Below are 22498 nucleotides of genomic sequence, written 5' to 3'. Positions count from 1 at the left end.
AAACGCAAGCCAAATACTCGGCTGGAACCTCTGAGGCCCGCGGATGCCCGCTCGGCGGCTGGCTGTCCCCCGGGAGCCCCGCGGGGCTGGGGCCGCTTCCCCTCCGCACGCCCGGCGGCGGGAGCAAGCCGACGCCGACTTTAGGAGTTCCTCTCTGCCTTGTATGGAGGGCTCCTCCGGGCCAGTCTCCGCCCGGCTGCTCTGACGCCCAGCCCTCCCGCTGCCCACCCCCAGCCACCTCCCTCTGACTTGCCGGGAGAAGCCAGACGGAGCCTCTCTCCGCCACAAGTCTCTGCGCCTGCCATTCCCCCATTCCTCCACCCACCCCGCCCCCCTCCCGAGCGCCGTCACCCCTCCTCCGCCCCCGCCCCCGCCTCCTCCTCCTTCTCCTCGGCGATCAGGGGAATAAATCAGGGAAGAAATCGAGGGGAGAAAGAGGGAGATAGCGAGAGCGCCGGCAGGCTCGCCCAGGTTTGTTTGCAAAGTCGCCGTTGATGGCGGCGCAGGCGAGGCAGCCGCGGCGCGGATCGGCCGCCGCGCGCTAGTGGGTCCGCCCGCCGCCGCCCCTGCCCCGCGCCGCGGTTCGCTCCTCAGTCCCCGCGCGGGTCCGCGCCGGGCCCCCGGCGCGCCAGCCTCGGGACGTCGCGTCTGCGGCCCGCGCAGAGCCCCGTCCCGCTCGTCCTCCCGCGGGTTCCGGCACCGTTCCTTCCCCCGGCCGGGGCGCGAGGCGGGATCGATCCTCGATCGCGAAGATGGCTGCTGGCTGCCTGCTGGCCTTGACTCTGACACTTTTCCAGTCTTTGCTGATCGGCCCCTCGTCGGAGGAGCCGTTCCCTTCGGCCGTCACGTAAGTGACCGGGCTGGGCAGGGCCGGGCGTGCGGGCCGAGGAGGGGCGCGGGACCTGGGCGCGGGGTCCGGTCCTGGGTCGCGGGGCTCTCTTGCCCGTGGGGGTGGGGAGCGGGCCCGGCTCGGATCCCAAGCGGCCGAGCGGGCGGTGCGCGCCGCCCGCCGCCCGAATGCGCCCCGAACCCGCGCTTCGGAGGTGCTGGGCGCGGTGGCCGCGCTGTCCCGGCAGCCGTCCGCCCACGACTCACCGCGCCTGTCCATCTCTTCAAGGATTCTTGAGACTTAAAGAGTTTATGTGTGTTGGGGGAAGAAGTTTCCAGCCAGATAGTCGCTTTCATCAAATCTATCTAATAAAAAGTTATGTTTCGGTTGGGTGTTTTACAAATAGGTAATTTCAGGCTGTCGGGGTAGCATGGACTTCTCCCGCACTTGACCTCTGGGATGCTCTCTAATTGTTCTGGTGTCCACGCTTGTTTAAACCGCAAATTACTGGGTGCACTTTGACAGCGTGTTCGCTCTCTGCTCTTGAGAGTACGGTCCACCAAGGGGCTCGCAGGTACCGGGACCGCACTGTCCAACCTCCCTAACCCTTAATTTGCAGCATCTAAGTGCCGGAATAGATGCGGTTCCTGTTCTTAGAGTGAATAGAACCTAGTCTTTGAGGGAGGGACCGAGCATTTCAGAGTTTCCTGCAATTTTCTCTTATTTTTAACATTTTTAAAATAACTTAAAAAACTTGCTGCTGGTCTGAAAATAGGGTGTTTAAAGGTAGCTAGGTAGTCACACGGCAGGAAGGGAATGAAAAAATAATAATTGCTCTCTGAGGCTGGAAAAAAGAGTCAAGTCAGTGGCACATAAAAATACATCCATATTTTTAAATGCTCTGAAAAGCCTATCAGGCATTCTGGGAAAGCATTTATTTTGGTTCTTGAAGCTACTTTAAAGCTTCTGAGAGTAGGTAATCTTAAGTGGATGAGTCACTTTAATGCATTTTACATAACAAAAACAAAGCCCAAGGTAGCCTTCTCGGTATTTATGATGCTGGGAATTATTTGCTGTCCTTTGTTGACTGAGTGCTGAATACTGGAGATTTCGGTGGATACTAAGACTGAATCTTTACCGGTTGAAACCCTGCAGCTATTATTTAAGATTCAGCTTCAAGTGTTTTATTACATTAGGTGTCAGTGCAAGCATCTGAAGGATGCACATTCTCACCCAGAGAAGGAAAGTGTTAATATATTTTGTCATTGATTTATAGTCATGTTCTTTTTTAGATAGTCTTCCATAAAAATGATTGCAAATCCTTTTTTTGTTATGAAGCAAAAGGGTAAATGCCGTCTGAGTTTCTTTGTTTAATTGGCAAGATATTCCAAGCGGATCTTTTGAAACATAAAAAGAGTAAGAATTATCCTAAAGATTCTTCAAAATCATTTACTCTAAGAAATTACATTCTTATTTAATTTTTAATCTTTTTCTAGTGTGGCCTATACAGTGAGAACTCAAGTGACTCACTTTAATTTTTTGTCAAAGAAATGGTTCTTTAAAAAAGGAATCAAAGTGTTCAGTTTACTCATTTTAAAGCGTTATTTTTAAGTGACGATTTATCATTATTTCTGTCATTTGGAGGGAATGCATTGTCACGTCACTGGGAAAACTATGACTTTAAACTACAACAAAATACAGCCTTTTATTCCTGAACATACAATGGTACGATATTAATGTAAAAATCCTTATTGTAAAGACAGCTGCAATGAATGATTTCATAAAGTTAAAATAACTCAGTTTTCATGGATAGAAATTAATTAGAGACATGAAAGAAAATAAATAGTGGACAAAATAGGAACTAGGAAACCACAATTTCTTTTCTTTGAAAGGATTTGAAATTTATTTTTTAACAATGAAAATTTGCAATGTTTTAAATTATGTGAAACATTATTTCATGAAATAAGAGCTTAATAAAAGGTTTTATAGAGCTAAGTTCATCCGTAGATAATATTAACTATTTTTGTAAGGCTTCTGCATCTTCCTTTATTTGAAAAGTTAGTAGTATCATCTTCTGAGGAGAAGACAAATGATAGTTGATATTTGTACTTCAATTAGATTTCTGAATAAACTTTATAAAATTTAAAAAATGCAGCATTTTTTTTCCATGAAGATGTGATGCCATTTGCTTTTCTTGCAAGAAAAGAATTCACATGCAATGTTGAGATTATCAGGATAAATCTCAAATCTTTGGGAAAAATTACAAGTTTATAAAAACTGAGTACAAAGATTATAACATACACTGTCGGCAAATTATTATACTTTTATATTTGAATTTCTCTGGAAGTCATTAGTAAATTCTTTTTTTTTTTTTTTTTGACAATTTTATGTTTCAGGGAAAAGGTAATATAAGAACTTTTGATCATCAGAAGAGGATGCCATCAACACACTGTAAAATTAACTATGCACTTACTAGAGTGGGACCTGAATTAGGGTTATTAATTCAAAGTTTTTTTTTTTAAGTAGAGTTTTTACAATAATATTGAGGGATTAAGGTTTATTATAACAAATTTAAAAATATATCATTCCAAATGTTTAATTTTCTGCTCTCTGCTTTATCATACATTCTCCAATAGCACATTCTTCTGGATTAAAATAATAATTAAACTGTTGTAAGAGTGAGCACTAAAATAATGGGATTTTTTTTCAGACAAAGGAATTTTGATACAATTCTTTTGCTAGGTTAGGTTTTTCTTTTAAAAATGATTGTTTCAATAGGTATGAAACATAAATATACCATATGGTAGCAACCACCTAATGCATATTGGTTTATATATAAATGGAAAATACATCATTTTCATGTTACAGTATGCACATGTTATTTTGGTAGTGGAAAAAAGGGAGCTCTTGCTTGTTCTGGAAATAATTTCTTGGCACAGACGTGAAAACCCTTCTATTTTAAAACTAGGATAATATGTATGGTAGCCAGTATTGTAATGTTAATTTAAAACCTGTCCTTCTTAATTTTAGAATCTATTTACAAATCCAGTTTTAAAAAAAAAACACATTGTAGATATAACTACTATTCATGTTGGACTTTTATCTCAGTCATATCAAAATGCCAATCAGTTAAAAATAATTGGCTGAGAGCCCATGGGTATATGGGGATTTTAATATAAACTGTATAATATATTAATAAGAATTACAGGTATCCTCATGAAGTAAACATGATATCTCATAAAAGAATAGTATTTTGGGGTTTCAATACTTAAGAAATATATATTTTCTGTTAGGCAAATTTATATTTAAAGGCTGTAGAAAAGAAATTTCTTTATTTTTTTATTTGCCATGACATTAGAATGGATATCTATCTTTTCCATGTGTTAGAAGGACATAATCTCAATTGGGGTTAGCAGTTTCTATCCAGATACTACATATACAAGAAAATGATAAAACATGAGATAAAATATTAAATGTAAAATAAAGCCAAAACTGTGAACATTAATAAATCTCTATATCGGCTCTTTAATTTGTTCTCACTGGCTTAACCACATGACATTTATTATTCCACAGGTGTATGCCTAAAAATGCAACAGTATATATATTTTTCTACATAAGTAGTAACACGATGTTAAATTTATAAATATTCATACATGAGTATATGTGTAGCTATTTGGATTGGCATTTGAATGAACATTAGACTGACTGAAATGAATATAAACCAAGAAGAAAGTTTTAGAAAGATACAAGCATCTAAGTGTATGTTTTTTTTTAAAAAAGTAAAATATGTCTTTATTATTTTTTATGGTTTTGCTAATTTTAATTTAATAAATACATATAAAACCAGAATCTAAAATAGGTTGTTTATTTTGAAAACAGATTAAAAATTTACCACTCCCTTCTTCATAGATACATAGACACCTTTCTGTTATTTTTCCAATATTGATAAGAACAATGTAATAAAATACTCCTCTTTCTATGGTTTAAAAATGGTGAGGTTTTGGAAAAACATAAATAATGTGTTCAAATTACGTATTTGAATTTAGTATTTATATTCAGAAGTATATATTCATAAGAAATAATGCATTTAGGAATTTTAAAGATAATTTAAAAAGTGCACATAAACTATCTTATTTGATGTGTTCTCTGGAATATCATATAAAACACATTTTATATGCATGGAAATTTATTTTCTTTTCCGTATTTTTCAATACAGATGCATATTTCCAAGAAAGTAATCTGTACTTCTGAATTCACATCTTGTGCTCTTGTAGTTGTCTTCAAACTATAACCTTAAACTGGGGATTTAAATGGTTAAAATGAAATATAGTTTAGGTAAATTATCCAGTTTGTTGATTTCCTTCTTACATATATAGCCATAATCAGTTCTAATATAAACATACTTAGATAGAAGTTTGAAAAAATCAGAATTTGTTTTAGTATTTCTAAGAAGTAACATTTTATTGTTATTAAAGTGGCAACCTTCCATCATTTGTAATACAAGAGCTGTGTGTTGGCGTATTTCAAAAAGCATACCATGGGGAAAGAACTCTTCTATTTCCTCTACTCCACTCTGTTAGACTATGTCAGCCAGTCCTTTTCATGGACTATCTGCATAGTACCACACTGTTTCTAAGCCTTTCATACAATTGCTTTCCAGTAAACTTGGAACTGTACTGAGATGGCCAACCATGTAGCGTACAAGCAATTCATTTTTTCTTTTGCGTTCACAAAAACATGGAAAATAGTTGTGTTATGTTGTTTACAGAATTGAAAGAGAAAGTGGATTGAGTTTAACAACATCACTTTGTGAAAAATATTGTATGTACCACATTTTCCTTGAGGGTTCAAAATACCAATGTTGCATAATTTATAATTTGTCTAGTTTATATTATTATAGTGTTCGATTTAATAATTTATGCATGTGTAAATATATATACACACACATATATATGTATGTATGCATGTACACATACGTAAGTGTTTTTCTGAACTTCTTCAAGTGATTTGCTAAGATAGAAAAACCTGAGTAAGGTAGTAGGTCTAATAACAAATGTGCATGCTTTAAGATCTCTGCCAATCCACAACTGTTTTTAGGGATTAAATGCCATTCAAAGCATTTTTATAACACTAGCATTTAGAATAATTTGTAAAGAGAATCTAATGAGATATTGTATACAAAATCATCTTGAAAATGCTCAAGTCGTATAGTGACAAGTTATTAACATGGTTGATGAGTAACAAAAGACGTATGATTCTAAAGATAGTTTTGCCATCTTTTAACCAAAACAAGTTTGAGAAAGAAACTTTCACTTGGAATATTGAATACCTATTAAAAGATCTTTGCATACTAAGCAATTTTATTTCTGCCATTTAGATACGGAATACTTTGAGATTTGTAAGAATCAAATTTATTTCATGTGACATGTTTTTGGAATGAAGGATAAATGTGCACGTTTTAAAATTTTACTTGTAAAATATAAACGTTCATGTTTTTTTTCTTATAGGCTTTATATATTTTGTAGTAATTCAATATACATGAATAAACTACTATTAGCAAGCTAAAATAATGAGTCAAATGATCATTGCTCCTTTAAAATTTGTCATTTATACAGATTCTAACAAGATTATAAACAAAAAAAAGGATTGACACTGTGGCCTCAACAAACTGGCGCACTTTTACAGTTAATTTCAATAATTCAGAATCAGGCTGTTATATATGAAGCAATATTTAAAATTCTCTTTGAATATGAATGTGGGATATTTCTGGCTGAATGTTATTTTAACATTTGCTTCTACTGATTTTTTTTTTTTTTTTTTTTTTTTACCATATGCTTCTCTTGGAATAAAAAAATTAGGATACATTTTAAATTCTATGTCATAAATGGGAGAACTACTTAAGGTAGAAATGATGGCAATGGAAAATAATGGTGTTGCCCATTTTAAATGCTTCAGATTTGGGAATAATCTTACTGTCAGTTTGAAGTTCTTTTTCCTGAGTAATTAAAAATTTATTGTGATGGTCTCCTGGCTAATTATGAAAAATAATTTCTGTATTCTTTTATTCAAATAATTGCTAGCTCTCTCATACACATATTTGCTGTTAATCATATTTTTTTATCATTTGTATATAACATTAAATCAAATAGAGAATCTTTGGTTTGTTTTCTCACAAGTAATCTGTGATCAGACCTCAATCTTGGGCCCTTCTCACTAATTCTTCTCTCATTGTTTTAGGGGACTTTTTCCTACCGCTAGATAGTTCTCTTTTTTATGGAAATTGTAAGGGATTTTGATGCGCAGATAAATCTGTAATACATAATCAGAACTTTACCAAAATAGTCAAACAGTCTAGGCAATTCTTTCTTTTGACATTTGCCCACATACTGTGGAGATAATTAGGGGAGAGAAAGAGCTAATAAAATCGTTCTTTGTCTATAAGGTGCCTATTGTCAGGATGTGTAAAGGGATGGTTAGACATTAATGATGTCTTATTTGGAGGATTATAGGAGGACTGGCCAGTAAAATAAATGGGATTGGGCAAACTGGGAAAATCTGTTGTTTTAAAAAAGTGATCAAGAGGTATTGTGGTACACATGCTATCAGAAATGATACATGTGTAAATGGGGTAGACAAAAGAGCCCTCAGTTTTACATTAAAGATGCCAAAAGCAGAAATTGGTTATTTTAAAAATTTTCTAATTTTACATTTTTTTATATGAGTTTTGTTATCCTGGAAATGCTGTTGTCTGAACATAATACTTGTTTTTGAAGACCTAAATATTCACATGTGGAAATTCATTTAGAAATCAAAGACAATAACATTGTCTAGATCTCAAAAAATAGAAGCAATTAAACATTCTTATTTTTTTAATAAAATCTTGGGAAAATGGTTCATTGGTTAAGAAGTATTAGTATAACACTTTATTAAAAGCTTAAGTGCTAATAATCAAGAAAGTAATTCTGTTGGTAAATTTTTTTTCATTAGATTGTAAGAAATGAAATAACTTGCAGGTAGGTAGACTTCTAGCTGTATGCTTGAGACAATTTAGACTTCTAAGTACATAATACACCTTATTTAAAAAAAAATAGTTTTAATTTGTGCTGTCTCATTTAATGTTTCCTGCTTCAAATGTTATTTAATTCAATGATTAGTGAAATTATTATTCAGTGCAAGTTATTTAGTACATCGAACTACATTCCGAGCATCCAGATTGAGGAAGAGAGTCCCCAGGGAAGACACAACCTCAAGCTGACTGTGAAACAATAGGATCCCTCAAAGAATGACCAAGGAAAGGTATACAGCATGTTGAAGAAACATAGTCTGTTCTGTGTTATGCACAGGGCTCCTGGGTGGGAAGAGACATTGATGGGACTGGACTATTAGTTTGAGTCTGGGTTATAAAATTTTCATCAGGACCATCTTTGCATGTGACCTGAAGGGGAGGCAGGCAGTAGTATTCACAGCACATGGACATTTGTGGTAGCCCTGCTCTGTGTACTCAAATTTGGCCCTCATTCTAAGATTTTAAATAAAAGTAAAAGTTATAGGCTTTGAAACATAGTCTGTAGAAGGTAGACTAAAGAGCACCAATATTTGAGGCAGAGACAGTGAGAACAATTAGGCCACTGCAGCAATCCCAGAGTAGGAAATGACAGAGGTCTTAAAAAAGAACAATAACTGTGGGAAAGCAGAGCGGGCATAAAACATAGTGTAGGAGTAAAATTTTAGTTTCCATTAGTTCTGGAATTTGGGGAATCAGTGAGAGAGAAGAGTTCGGGATGAATCTAAGGTCCTTAACAGGTAGATCATGTTACAATGAATTTTGTAGACTAGAGAACACAGGAGGAATATAAAGTTAGTGGTGGGGGTGAGGGTAATAGGCTCGCTGCTGTGTCTCTGTAGATGATTTTTAGGCCATTAGAAATGAAGCCAGGAAAAAAGATTCATTTATTTACTGAGCATATATTTGTTTACTATCTGCTATGATAGACATTGTGAGTTTCAAAAGAAGAACCTTGATCTATAGTTTTATTTTGCAGAGAGGTCAGACAAGATGTACCCTTTAAGGAAGTGACTAAGTCATTGAGGATATGAGAGCAGTTTCAGCAGTGTTGCAGACGGAAGCATGGTTTCAGTGCCTTAGGAGTAGGTATCAGGTGAGACTATAAAGGTAGCAAGAGTAGATAGCTTTTTCAAGGGATTTGACAATGTGAAGAAAGGGAGAGAGATGGATAGTAAGTTCAGAGGAAGACTGCTTAAGAAATTTGGCACTCTTTTGCTTTGTTTAAAAATAGGAGTTTGGTATTATAAGTTATAGAAAACCATAGAACTATAGGACAGTCTTAGAACCTAAACCATAGAACCTATTTTTCAGTGATAGTGGAGCTGGATGATCAATCATGGGAGTCAAGGTCAAGGATGTGCCAACAACTGCAGAAAGGGGTGGCACTGCCATGAGGATCATCTCTTGTTCCAGCCTCTGGTTTTCTTTGTTTGACTCCTCATTCTTTGTCTCTGCAAATTGGCTTTATCCTCTTCCCAGTGCTCATGGTATTAAGTGGCTATGAGGGTTTATCTTTTCTCTATTGAAGCTTTGGACCAGCTCGAGGCCAGAATCCTAGTCCAAAACATAGCCTCCTAAAGAAGATATGTTGGCAATCTGAATATAGTCCAGCTAGCCATTAACAGCCCATTCAGTTGTGATCAGGAGGTGGGATTTGGAAAAGGACTGTGGTTGCCTGAGCTTGGGTTGTTTCTCAATAGCCTGGTACAGTCTCCTTAGGAGGTATTACATTGCAACAGGCCAGTTGCTGTGAGCATGGATAGAAGAAGAGGCAATTCTTAGAAAAAGGCACCTGGTGGTAGGGAAGGCTGTAGAGACAACCAGAGAGGGTAGCCGAGGGTACCAGAGGGAGAAGACCAAATGGCAGAAAGATGAAAAAGATGAGAGACACCGTGATTGATGGGGTGAATGTTCTGACGAGGCAGGTGAGGAAGGGATTGAGACTTACAAAGTAACTTTTGAAAGATGAAACAGCTTTGGGAATTAAAGCACGTGGTTGGAATATAGGATAGATACACTTTTAATTTACTGGAAATGTTTTTGGAGGAGAGTTTTTTTTAAAGTAAATATTCCATTCTCAAGAAGGAGAGACATGATTCAGAAATGTAATACATATACATTAGTAACATTTAAGTTTTGAAATGTGTTTAAGTTTTGAAATGCGCAGGCTGTAGAGTTTTTCTCTACTTGGTATTAAGACTTCATTTCACCACTCTATTCTTTTTAGAGCAACATTTGTTTTTTTTTTGTCTTTCTTTTTCTTTCACTTCTTTTTTAGAAGACATTATCATCTTGAAGATCCATGTAGTTTTGCAGTGTTATTAGATTTAATAAGTGTATGTGCTTATGGTAGAAAGAAACATCAGTGAAAAGGAAACAACAATAAAACAAGCAAATAGTTCTTGCTTTTGGAAATTTATTATTATTTATTAATTAATATTTTTAGCAGATGGGGTGGTTTACTCCCCCCCACCCAATATCCAATCTTTGGCAGAGCATGAGAATTTGAATTGAAACAAATCCTTGTCAAGAAAACAAAATAATAAATTCAGTAAGATAAAGAACCACTGACAGATAAAATATTCCTGCAAAGTACCTTCCTGATCAGCCCTTAAAGAAGGATTTCAGGTCTCTTGAAGGTCTGGAAATTACTGACAGCTGTCATCACAGCAGTTCCGTGAGTTTCTGAGACGACTAAATGAATGATTAGGATTGCTAATGCCAACAGATCTAAGAATCAATCTTGATCCCATTGGTACCAGTGTAGTGTGGAAAAATCACCCCTGTGGTTTGTAACAAGAGATGAGAAGAGTTAGGGTGGGCAATGTATTTTTCCCTTATGTGACTTTACTCTTTTTTCACTCCAATAGGTATTCACAGTTTACTTAAGCTAATTTTGATGCAGAATGTCTGGACACTGATAGTTACTAATAACTATCTTTACATATTATAATATTGCTTTCTGACATTTTTAGCTCCTTCTGTATGTCAGGCCCTGTGAATTAAGACTGTACAGGGCTCAATCCTAAAGTCAGTCCCCTAACATACATATTATTATCTTTTTTTATAGATGAGAAAACTTAAGTTTAGAATATGAATTACTTAGTTAAACTTCCTTAGGAGCAAAATTTGATCTCAGGCAGCTCGATTATGGAGTCTTACACTTACCTGCTGTACTTGGCTTTCTTTCTATGGTTGGAGCCCTGATGTGTTAGCATCCATGATCTCACCTGGTCCAGTTGTGGCTGGCTGCGTATTCCAGCAATGAGGTCAAGGGGGAAAAGAAGTCAATGTAAAGTAGAAAAGAACTAACTCTAAATCTCAAGTTCTCTATCTGCAGAATAAGGATAATTAAGTTAATCCAGAATCACAGTGTTATACTATGAGAGTCCAATTAGAGAATGCATGGGGAACTTTGAAGAATTGTAACATCAAGGCTTTATAATTTGTACCACATGTGATTTTTCTGCCTTTGAGAGATCGCAAATTGATGAGCTTGATTATTGTGCTACTATATCATTTGGGTCATGAGAAAACCTGAAATGAATAGGAGAAGGAATGCTTATCAGGCCGTAAAAATGTCTCCTCCTAAAGTTTGTGTAGCTTTTAATCATAAAGAAGGAATGAAAGGTGATGCAGTGAACTAGGTGGATTGTTCTTTCTCTAGGTTAATACCCTAAAAGAGACCGTGAAGAAAGCAGAGCCACCAAGGATTTGATATATATTTACCTTGATATTTCAGTCAGAACCTGTTGTATAAGATCTGTGCCACATGAGGTTGAATCTATTTTTAAGTCTTTGCCACGGATAACATCCCATTGTCAAACGAAAGTGTGAGTTTTCAGCTTCCCATCAGAATATTTGAAAGTTAATAAAGCAATCCACCCATGGTGTTTATAGAAATGATTCCAGACAACCCTACAAATTGAGCGAGCACAGAAGAGTAAAACCAAGACCAGTTGCTTTTTTAGCAACCAATACAGAATTCAGTAAAAATCTGCCAAGAGCATACTGAAAAAGGCCAGTTTTCATTTGACTCATCCAACTAATGATTAGTTACACTCACTTAACCCCACCCCTTCACTTTCCAGTATAAACTGAGGTCAGCCTTTTATACACACTGTTCTCTTCTTGGTAGAAATAAAACACTTAAAATGTCTGCTGCACATTTTTAATCAATTTATGGGAGAAAGAGATATTTTGATGAAACTATCCATTAATATCATGACTAATGACTATAGTTTGATGGTAACCATTGAAGCAGCAAGTTTTCAAGTGCCAGAAACCTGCCTTTTTATGGCAGTCATTTTGACATTTGCCAGATAGGAATGTGTAAAATTCTTATGACATTTGCCACTTTAAAAATACCAACTCTTCTTTACCATGACATGTTATTAGAATTGACTTAAATATGCATTTGTGAAAATGTTAGGACAAACCAATGGGCCACGTGAAGTCTCAGGAGGATGGACAGAGTTGTGCACATGGTTGTGCACATGGTTGTGCACATGGCTCTAAATTAAACATTTAAGCTTGGTTGTCTCTCAAAACATCTGATTTTCCTGTCGATAGAAGTGTTGAAATCAGAATTAATTTTCTTGAGGTAAATTTTTATTGTGCATGTGTAGCTCAGTTCCCAGGGGACTGATATACATCATGTCAAGGTCTGCTGGTGAGTAATTGTTTAAAATTTATATTAATACTCAATGGTAATAAATAAACATACGGGAATGGTAACTCATCACCGAGCAAGCCATGCATGATAATTAGATGAGGTCCATTTGTATCCTTAAGTTATCAGATGTGACACAACCTGTCTGTGTCCTGTCTAAAAGCCAGCTGAGACCCTGGGTGTAAATGACCGTGACAGAAGGGCCGTTTGAGGATTGCAAGCCTTGAATTCGACTCTGCCTCTTCTGGATTTTTCCACAAGTGAAGTAGATTGGCCCCTGGGATTCTGTTCTTATAATATGCATAGGGTTCTAAAAGCTGGGGTTAACAGACTGCTCAGGAGCAATTCTTTTTTCTTTTTTTTCTGTTTCCTTGGCAGCACCATCCTATTTACAAGGTAACACATGAAATATATATGTATATATATTTATAATATATAATGTTTACATATTATAATGTAATAAGTATATTACTAATAACAATAAAATATGTAAACATAATTTATATAAAATGAAAATTATAATAAAACACTAGTGAAATATGCACATGGATTCAGATATGTTACTTGTACAAAGAACGCATATTTAGAAGATATAAAGCTTGAAAGCGCTTTGTAGTTTCCAGAAAAGCTGTCATACACGTGAAGGATTACAGATTTCATTAGGAGTGACTGAGACGTCAAAATGGCTGGGATGAGATATATGCTTCCTGATTATAGTTTTAATTTTTTGCTCACTTCAAGTCTTAAGATTCTACCCTTTCACATCTTCATATCCCACAGTGATTTTACGTTGCTCCACTTGCTCCCAAAAGTTGCTAGTAAGCATGTTGATAGATACTTAAGCAAAGCCAGAACCATCCTAGTCTGGTCTGGAAGTTCAGAGAGTCAAGGTAGGCAATCTGGTAGGGTGGAAAGTTCTTAGAATTCTAAAAAGTGATCATCTATGGGGTGGCTGCAGCCTTCCTAACAAGGTTTCCTCATCTGAACCACAGAACACGGACAATAATTTGAATGAGTATTTTTTCAATTCTCTCAAAAATGGTTCATTACTAATACTATACTAGGCACATAGATGAGAATTTAATTCTTAAAAATGGATGCTTTTGAATATTAGGGCTTAACTCTCTCATGGAACTTGCCTGGTTAGTTAAAGTGTGGGTTCCAAGCTCAGCTTTACAGTATGTTAGCTGGGGAACTTGAACAAGTTAACCTTCCCACTGGGAAGACTGTATAAGGTTATTTTGAGAAGAATGTTAATTCATGTAAAGCACCTGCACGTAGGAAGCACTGAGTAGATATAATTTGATTAGGAGCAAGAGAATTTAGTAGTCACTTGTGAATCCTGTCTCTAACTAACTAGTTGTTGCTAACTAGTTGTGAATCCTGCCTTGAGGAAGAATTCCTGGCTTTAGTACCTTCTGACATCTAATTTCTTAGCACCCAACTGTTTCCTAACAACTTTTAGTTGTTACATATTTGCCATTCATGTGTTTGTTGAACATAAGCTAGATGTTGGTGCAGTAGTCCTCGTTCTCAGCGGTTTCTCTTTTCATGGCTTCAGTTACCTGCTGTCAGCTGTTGTCCAAAAATATAAAATGGAAAATTCCAGAAATAAATAATTTATAACTTTTAAATTGGGAGCCATTCAGAGTAGCGTGATGAAATCTCTCACTGTTCTGCTCTGTCGTGCCTGGGATTTGAATCATTTCTTTTTCCAGCGTATCCACTCTGAATCCAGAGTAGCTAAGACTAAGATATCTGGGGGGTGGGGGTAGGGGGGGAGACCACATTTACACAACTTTTATTGCTGTATATTGTTATAATTGTTCTGTTTTTTTATTGGTTATCATTAATCTTTTACTGTGCCTTAATGTATAAGTTAAACTTTATCATAGCTATGTATGTATAGAAAAAAAAACTGTATATACAGGGTTCAGTACTATCAATGGTTTCAGGTCTCCTGGAGGTCTTAGAGTGTATCCCCTGTAATAAGGGGGTCTGATATACTTGAGTTATTCCAGTGCCTGTGGGTATGCTTCTGAAAAGGTCCCGCATTTTAGTTTCCTCTCATGATATTTCTGAAAAATGGTGAAGTTTGATGTTTTTCTCCCTTTAACACTCTGTGCTACCCCCAATTACATTAAAACATAGTATGATACTAGGCTTCTTTCTTTATCTGATCAAAGGGCATATTAAAAAAAAATATATATATATATAGATATAATGAAGTCAATGACCTTGCATTTGTGTGCAGAGAAATAATGTTAGTGGTCCATTGTCACCTGATGATTTAGGTTCTGTGGAAGAGGCCCTAGATGTTCTTTTTTGACAATGTATTTCTAGGCATTGTTGCAGACTGTCTGAAAAAAGTAACTTTAAAATTATCAGTAATAACCGTGATTCTATGTGTAACATAGAATGGTGCTTTTTTTTCTTTTAAGATGAGCAACAAACACATTATATCTTACTTTAGGAATAAATGAATATTATGAAGTATTTTTAGAAAAGAGTATAAATCAAACTAAAATACCAATTTTAATTGATCGAGAAGAATTAATAGAGCTTATCATGAATCTTAAAATGTAGAAGTGTGTGTGCGGGATCATGTAAAGTGTGGCCTTTCCTTGTGCCCTGGTGATTAGCTTTCCTCCTAGTGTAATGTGGTGATTAAAGGAGAGAAGTTAGCAAAACTGTTAAATCTCCAACGTTTATGCAAAAAAAAAAAAAAAAAAAGTTGTCACTCAGATTATACAAAAGAGTTCGAAGACTGACTACTAATTTAAAGTATAGTGAATGAAAAACAAACCAGACAGAATTTTCTTAAAGGCATTTTATATGAAGATTGATAGAATGAGTCACTTGCTTAGAATTCAGTAATCTAAATTCATTTATTTATTTTATTTATTTTAATTTGGTATTTTCAATGCTGTGTAATATATTTACCACAAACTTAGTGGTTGTTTAAAACAATGTACATTTATTTTCTCATAGTTTCCATAGTGAGTTGTCTAGCCATGGCTTAGCTGGATCCTTTGCCCAGGGTCTCACAAGGCTGCCCGGGGCTACTTTTTACTCTCTTTTTTCAAGCTTATGTGTTTACTGACACTTCCTCGTGGTTTTAGGAATAATTATCTCCTTTGCTTTATTTTCGACTTTTAGAGGACACTCACACTTTTCCACATGACACTCTCAAAGGTCCCCTTACAAAGCAGTTTACTTTTTCCCAAAAGGCCAGCAGGAAAATCTTTTATTCATTCTCGCTTTTAAGGACTTTCAACTAATTAAGTAAACCACCCATGAAAATCTTTCTTTTGATTAAGTAGAATCAAGTGATTTGGAATCTTACAGACACAGAATCCCTACACCTTGACCATGTAACATAATCTAATCATGGTAGTGACATCCCTTTATAATCACGGCTCCCACCTCCAACTCCAGGAGAGTGGATGACACGTAGGGGCCATCTTAGAATTCATCCTCCTTATTGTTAGACAATCATGAAAACACCAAAAATTAGAAAATGAGAATACTCATCTCTTTCCCACTTAAGAGGTTCACAAACTCTGAACGTTCTCTGAAGTAGTCAGATGACCAATCATCCTTTTGCCTCCAGGAAAATTATGATTTGCTACACAGGTTCTGATCCATCCTGTAAATTCCACTAACTCATTAACAGCTCATTACTAGTCTGAACCTTTCACCCTTTACAAAGAAAACAATTCTCTGTGCTATGGTATAAGTCAGTTTACACAATTATTGTCAATAATGCGTAGAAAAACTGTAGAAAAATTGTAGGACAATTCTTCCGAAATGTAAAGGATTAAGCTTCTTCCAAATTAAGGTTTATATTTCATGAAATTTTAGATCTCTTCCTGAAATTATGTGCATTTCCCTGCCTGTATAGATGGTTTTCTAAAATCCTGATTTACACACACACACACACACACACACACACACACACACACACACGTAATGGTGACCTTCTAACTAATGCCTCAATTATAAAATATTAATGCAGAAATGTTTATATATAACTAAAAGCATTCATATATGATATACCCTCTTTGGTGAATAGATTTAGAAGAATAGCTATGGCTTCTGCTTTTCAAAAACCAGTTATCATAAAATGCTTTTTCAAAATGTCTGTAAGTACTGGGTATTCATTAAGTTTACCTTAGAAAAAGGGCCCTTCCTAGCCTGCATACAGGTGTTCTCTTGCTCTGCCCTTTACATACCTAGTCATTCCATTTGAAAGTACTGCTGATTATCTGATTTGTTTGGGATTTGTCTTGTTATAACTCTCGCACCAATTAATTTACTAACAGCAGAGGATTCTGGTCTGAATAATTATTTAAGTCAATGCTTTTCATATTAACTGTGCTAAAGGAATAGAGTTGATTTATTTATTTTGTACATTTTATATCCATTGCAAATATATACTTTTGTAGAACACAATGAAAGTCAATTAATGGAAAAATAGAATTTAAAAATATATGAACCTTGTTTTAAAATAATTAGATTCAGTAGTCATAACATTACTTTTTTCAAATTGCTATACAAGTGTCTAAACATTCTCCATTTCTATACTTTTCTTGAACCAAATCTACAGAGCACATTTTAAATAACTAGTTTAATTGATTTTCCTATTTAAGGTTAACAAATTACTGTGTTCAGTTTGAAAATGGCATTAAAAAAACTAAAATAGAAGATCATATTAAGTGATCTTTAAAAATTATATACCCTACTTTAATGCTTATCTTTGATTTTGGCTATTGGATAGCTATGACCTTTTTCAGCAAGGTAATCATAATATTTTGCTTTGAAAGGAGCTGCCTATTTCAGATTGTTACAGGTTGTAGTTTCTGACTAGAATTTTATGTTATTTACAAGCAAATTTGACTTTTAGTGTGTTCTGTTTAAAATAGTTTCAATAAACATTTGCTGTCAGTAGAACAGTATCTTGGTACTGCGATAACATTGAGGACTGCCATACCAGAGGCAGGTTGAGATGTGTGGTTTTTTTCTTCTTCTTTTTTAACTCTTTGTTTTTTAAAAAATTATCTATATAAAGTGTACTTGGCCCATGAGAGTAAGGCTATATAAAAATCTCCATATAAGAATTCAGAGTGTCTGCCAAAGTATAAAAGTATAAACATTCTCACTGTACTGAAACACATCCACAATCAAACAATATGATTGTTGCAAAGGTGATTAAAAGTTTTCAAAGAATGATTCAAATGTTCATTTAGTAAGTATGAGAATTGCAGAATTATTTTTATTTTGTAGACCCGAATTTCTCCTTAGGCATCTGTGCTCATTAAAATTGAAACGTGTGGAAAAAAAAAAAAAACAACACTTTTTTTTTTTTTTTTTTGACAAAGTCCTTTTCTTTTGTTTTGTACTGATTTGACTGGAGATTTTTCTGACAGCCTATGTCAAAGATGTTCCTAAGTTGCATGTAGAATTTTACCTTATGAAACTGAGGCATGCTAAATTATGTTAGTAAACTGGTACAACAAGATTATCTGCTCTTTATTTTATGCTTTTCCATGCAGTCTTTTCTGAGTTATATCTGTCACTATATACTTATTCCTGAACAGTTGTCTCAAGGGCTTTTATAGAGTTTTCCCAGACTATTGAAATAAACTAGTTTCCTAAAAAATCAGAATTATATGTTTTAAGAATCTCTTGAAGGGTCCTCATTCTTTTCTTTAGTGGGTCTCTTAAAACTAATTGAATTAAACGCGATCTTTTCATAAAGATGCTGTGTCTCCCGGCTAATAGGATGTCAGATCAAGAACAGTACCAATATTGACAGTGCTGGACAAACTTTTGCTAAATTGCCCTTCTAAGTGATTTTCAGGGTACGCTCCCCAAAAATACCTTTTTGATTAATTTCCTTATAACATAACTTCATGGATCTTAGAGAGTAAAAATTATAGCTGTTTCTACGTAGTTTAAAAATCCCCTTCAAAAAAGAGATTGTGCAATTTAGAACATACAACGGCCATGATTCAAAAAAATCCGCTGAAATCTTACCGTTGGAAATTGTCTAACATCTTGGTAACCATTATAGTTAATAATGAAATAAAATGTTATTATTACATTTATATGCACGTATTTGAAACATTTTGACAAGATGACCGTCATACATGAATATTTTAATTTACTATATTTCAATTTGGCAAACAATACAGCTGAGAATTTAAAACCAGATGTCATTGTCTTATGAACCTCACATGTAAAAATAAAATATTCTCTTCTTTGTGAGCAGCTTTGGTTGAGGGTTGGTTAAGCCTTTTTCTTAGAGCTACATGGAACAACAGGAAAGGAAAATATGTTTAAAGAAAATATTTGCGTGAGGCATCCAAAACCTTTGCTGCATCATGGAATTTTTATGAGGCCAGAGTGTTGTCTCCAAATTATCTACAATATTGTTTTGTTGACCTCAGACAGTTCTGAAATGAAAGTCTGTGTTCTTTCTCATCCCTGACCATTCTTATTTTTAATTAGCTTGTGAATTAAGGCACATTCATGCAGACGTGATCCAATCAGCTCTGAGCCGGCCCTCCAGGTGAGCACCCTGGAAGTGAAATCAGCATTATATTTAGTAGTGTATGAGGTTGTCACCAACTGTGTGGAAATGTGTCTGCCTCTCTTACCCTATTCTTCGACCACTATATTTACTTTTTTCCTGGTGGATCAGGTGCCCACAAGCTTGTCTTTGGTTGGTCCAATCCCTGCTTTTATGTGCCATGCACCCCTCTTTAAAAAAATTCAAAGAGAACTCTTCTTTCCCAAACTGTTGGATTTACAAAATCTTTCTCTAAGTGTCATTTTAAAGGGAGTTCATTAGCCCAAACAAATCCCTTTCTAACTGGTAGATCATATAAATGCAAACTGTGTTTTAAAAGGGAAGATTTTTTTGTAGTTCTGTTCTGACTTTTGATTGCAACTGCCAAACCTGGGTCAGAAGAGGAGCATCTGGGCTATCTGCTTCTGAAAGTTGGCTCACCAGTGTCTTGGCATAGTCACGCAGCAAGTTTTGAAGGAATGATTTATTGGGGTTTTCTGTCTAACTTCAGATAGTATCCCTTCGATCATCAGATGCTATTCTAAAAAAGTCGTCATTTTAGGCGGATATCAGTGGCACTTACTAAAGAAAGGACAAGAAGCTGAGTCTGGTTAGTAAAGAATTACTGTGGATTCATGTGGTATTTTATAATAATAAAGTAAGAGTGCTATTCTATAAAAGTATGGACAGTAGAATACCACTGTGGTAGATTAAGGGGTGCAGACTGTTAAGATAAAGACAGAGATATTTTGAAGTACATGCACTTGAGGAAGTGTGAAAGAAAAATTGTGTTATATACTTAAAGAATTGGGTGATACAAGCAAAGTTAGAGGAAAGTGTGAGTTGGTATTTTTTTGTCTGTTCTGATTTTTCTATTTTATGTTGTTTTGAATTGAAAATTGAAAACTTGTTCCACAAAAAACATAATACAAATTTATCAAAGGCAAGTGCTTTGCAAAATTGTTGTTGTTTAAAATAAGGACACAAGGACATAAAAACACTTAAAGCAATTGTTTCTGAAGATATATCATGGAGAAGAAATTCTAACATTTTTTGAGACAGAACTAGATTTCCTCTTTATATCCAGTTAGGTATGTTTCTGAATGTTTTTTCCATGCTTTCATCTGACAATGAGAGTGCCTCTGTTTCTGGCCTTCATGATGTGGTAGGTTAAAAGCAGTGTTTTATCTTTTATAAAGAAAACAAAAGTGTGTTTGGCAATGGGGTAAAAACTGGAAATTAAAAAGCTTTTGGATTCCTCAGTTAATATTATGTACAATTCAGTTTGACTCATTTATATTTCTTACCAACCCTTGATCACTCCTAAATTCAGACACACCGTGATAAAGTCTAGAGTATTTTATTTTAATTTTGTAGTATTTGGATTTTAATAATAATTATATAGTATTTGGTAACAATTCATTATTATAATTTTGATAAGTTAGAAAAATCAAATCAGAAAAGCTCGACTGGAAACAACTATTAAAGTCTATTTAAATCACCTAGAAAGATAGTATTACCGCATGGATTTTACACAAAATCACTCATTTTTGCACACTAAGCTTGGAACTGTGGACATTTTGGACCAGACAGTTCCTTGTAATGGGGGCTTGTCCTGTACATTCTAGGATGCTTAGCAGCATCCTTGGTTTCTGCCCATTAGAGGCCAATAGTAGTCCCTCTCCAAATCATTATGATAAAAAAAAAAGTGTACCCAGGCATTGTCAAATGTCTGTTGGGATACAAAATCACCCCTGGTTGAGAACCACTGATCTAAATGTAAACTGCACAATAAATTGGGCCATGATATGTGTTCCTTTTGCCAGTGGCGTCTATTTCTGGCTCACTCCCAAAATTCTTACTTATGTGGTGTTTGCGTTTTGCAAACTTTGTGTCACATCAGTGAGTTTTATTCATTAATGCCTGATAATGAGTATGCTATTAAAAAAAGATAAATTGGCTACTTCAAAATATTTTCTAAATTTAGCTGTAAAATTTAGTGCTTGTTGAAGCAGGAAGTGTAATTATTTAACATATAGTCATATGTACAGGGGTAAAATTCTCCTGTTCTTGGAGAACTGTAAATTTCCTGAAGGAAGATTTTGCAATGAAACATGTCTTTAACAGAAGTGTGCTGGTGTCTGCCCTTCCCTGCTGGGTCCAAAGCGGAAATGAGATGATCTATCCTGTCCTTGTGCATACTGCATAAAATACTTTGTAGGTACCAGAAACTCTGGACAGTTGCCAGGGTGGCCTGTGGGCAAACTGTAATTAATGTGGACACACACTCTTGCTAGGGGTATTTGTTTCACCTGGAGAAGCTGCATAATAAACTAGTGAAGATTTTCTTGGCTGAAATTTCTGCATTTTTTCAGAGGGGAACAATTAACAGAAATCCCAAAACAGTATGAGCACTGCTGGGACAAACTCGCTTCATTACCTAGCTTTATTTTTGTAGGCTTGTTGTATACTGTTATATCTTAAATGGGCTTTGAAATTTTATAGGGCTGGCCTGGACTAATCACACACCAGATATCTTGTGTATCCAGGCATTGAGTATGAAAAGAATACCAGGTATTTCTGCTCATCTCCTTTTTCTGTAAATGGAGAACAACTACTTGCCTGTTTGTTCTCTTTTAGGACAGTGTACTTACAAGAATGATAACACAAAGTGCTGTCGTATGGAAACAGTAATCTTGGCGAGCACTGTCTACATTGGTCCGAGGGGAATGCTATTACAGGAGGGAAAATGGAAACCCAGAATCTCTGGGCCAAGATAATCTTTTTCCTTTATTCACCAAAAAGTAATTTTTTCTGCTTTTTTTTTTCTGTCTGAAAAGAAATAATACAATCTTTTATTTTTTTAGTTGATTGAGCTTAAATGGGATTCTTGAAGCACTTCATATCCATCTTGCCCTGACTTAGAAGAGGCCAGAAAGACCCACTTTTTATGTGATTAGTACCTCCTTTTCACATTGTCCTCCCTATGATACCTCTACTGCATATCATTTTATTAACAAAACAAATATACTCCACTTTCATTCTATTCAAAATCTAGTATATTACCACACATTTTCTCTCTTCCTTTAGTATTCAGTATCCATACATGAGCAGAATAATCACTGCCTTTCCCTTTTCATACTTCAAACGAATATGGGAAGAGGCATCTTGTACCTATCAGCATTTTATTTCATCCCATATTGCTCTCTCTTTTTTTTTTTTTTTGTTAACTCTCATGTTGGATTTGACTCAGACCCTTTTGGTTTCTGCCTGTTGTCCGGCCTAATTGTTAATAATGCCTCTTCATTCTCAAAAGTGTCTAGGTTCAGACAACAAATTATATGGTTACCCTATAAC

General features: G+C 35.7%; 1 protein-coding gene across 7 annotated transcripts in view; it reads left to right on the top strand.

Annotated features, from left to right (window-relative positions):
* Positions 1 to 436: 436 nt before the first annotated feature.
* The window catches only part of CACNA2D1 (calcium voltage-gated channel auxiliary subunit alpha2delta 1), a 449625-nt gene continuing 427563 nt past the window's right edge, over positions 437 to 22498 (top strand). For 6 of the 7 annotated variants that reach the window (XM_016127276.2, XM_016127274.2, XM_016127275.2 and 3 more), the window contains exon 1: positions 725 to 847. In XM_016127276.2, coding sequence (XP_015982762.1) covers positions 753 to 847 — 95 coding nt within the window. In that variant the 5' untranslated portion in view covers positions 725 to 752. Of the gene's footprint in view, positions 848 to 22498 lie in introns of all 7 variants that reach the window. The other variant, XM_016127273.2, reaches the window with a different exon arrangement.

This window comes from Rousettus aegyptiacus, unplaced genomic scaffold (genome assembly GCF_014176215.1).
Source record: "Rousettus aegyptiacus isolate mRouAeg1 unplaced genomic scaffold, mRouAeg1.p scaffold_m13_p_13, whole genome shotgun sequence".
Lineage (NCBI taxonomy): Eukaryota > Metazoa > Chordata > Mammalia > Chiroptera > Pteropodidae > Rousettus > Rousettus aegyptiacus.
Note: the sequence above shows the minus strand (reverse complement) of the source record. Positions and strands in the feature narration are given on the sequence as shown.